This window comes from Egretta garzetta, unplaced genomic scaffold (genome assembly GCF_000687185.1).
Source record: "Egretta garzetta isolate BGI_Z169 unplaced genomic scaffold, ASM68718v1 scaffold4, whole genome shotgun sequence".
Lineage (NCBI taxonomy): Eukaryota > Metazoa > Chordata > Aves > Pelecaniformes > Ardeidae > Egretta > Egretta garzetta.
In genome coordinates, this window is record NW_009259329.1 from 2,560,545 (window position 1) to 2,561,475 (window position 931).

The 931-nt window shown below is 67.0% G+C and overlaps 1 protein-coding gene across 1 annotated transcript in view; it reads right to left on the reverse strand.

Annotated features, from left to right (window-relative positions):
• Positions 1-724: 724 nt before the first annotated feature.
• The window catches only part of SHC2 (SHC adaptor protein 2), a 6,036-nt gene continuing 5,829 nt past the window's right edge, over positions 725-931 (reverse strand). The window contains exon 9 of the mRNA XM_035892320.1: positions 725-853. Coding sequence (XP_035748213.1) covers positions 725-853 — 129 coding nt within the window. The remainder of the gene's footprint in view (positions 854-931) is intronic.

The window sequence follows — 931 nt, forward strand, 5'->3', positions numbered from 1 at the left end:
GCCACACACACGCACACACACACACAGACACACACGCACACACACATGCTCACACACACGCACGCGCACACGCACGCACACGCCAGGCCTGCTTGCCCCATCCCACACAAGGAGCCCTGGGACGAGGCTCCTGGCACCAGCCCCGACCACGTTTGCTCCATCATCATCCAGAGACCAATTCCGTGCGCTGGGATGGAGCCGGTGCAGGGGGTGGTGGCAGCACTGGGCAGCAGGGGCCAGAGGTACCAGCCCCGTGCAGGCAGGGCTCCTGGGCAGGAGTGGGACAGGGCAGCCCCCCAGCAATGCCCACCCAGGCCCCCTCCCATCGCTGGGGTGAGCGGGGTGCAGCTGCAGGCAGGAGCAGGCAGCACTGCCCAAGCCAGGTTTGGGCTCCGTCCATCTCGGCAACGCTCCCCAACAGCTCCCACCCCAGCAGCTTTTCACCTCCACACGTGGAATAAAGGTCTTTGTGCCGGCTGGGCAGGGGGCTCCATGCGGACGACGGAGGGGAGGCAGCGGGGCAGGGGGGGTTTGGGGCCATGGTCTGTGAGGTCCCACTGGGGAAGGGTGGACAGCCTGGCCCTGGGGCAGGGGGGGCTTTGCCTCCCCCAGAGGCCAGGCACAACTAGAGGAGGGGAGAGCAGAGGGGCTCCAGCTTTGCCCTGGGGCTGGGGTGAGTCCAGTGCCAGGGGAGAGCATTGGGGGCTCACGTACCCCCCCGGCATCACTGCTTCCTCCGGACAACCTGGCGGAGGTGCAGCTCACTCTCCGCAGCCACGATGGGCTGCTCGTTCTGCCGGTGGTGGCTGATGAGGTGGCTGATGCTATCAAACAGCACGTCCTTGGTCCTCACCTGGGGGCCAGGGTGCACAGCGATCCTGAACCCAGGAGAGCTGCCAGCCCCATGGGGCTCCTGTGCAACCCCCCTGGC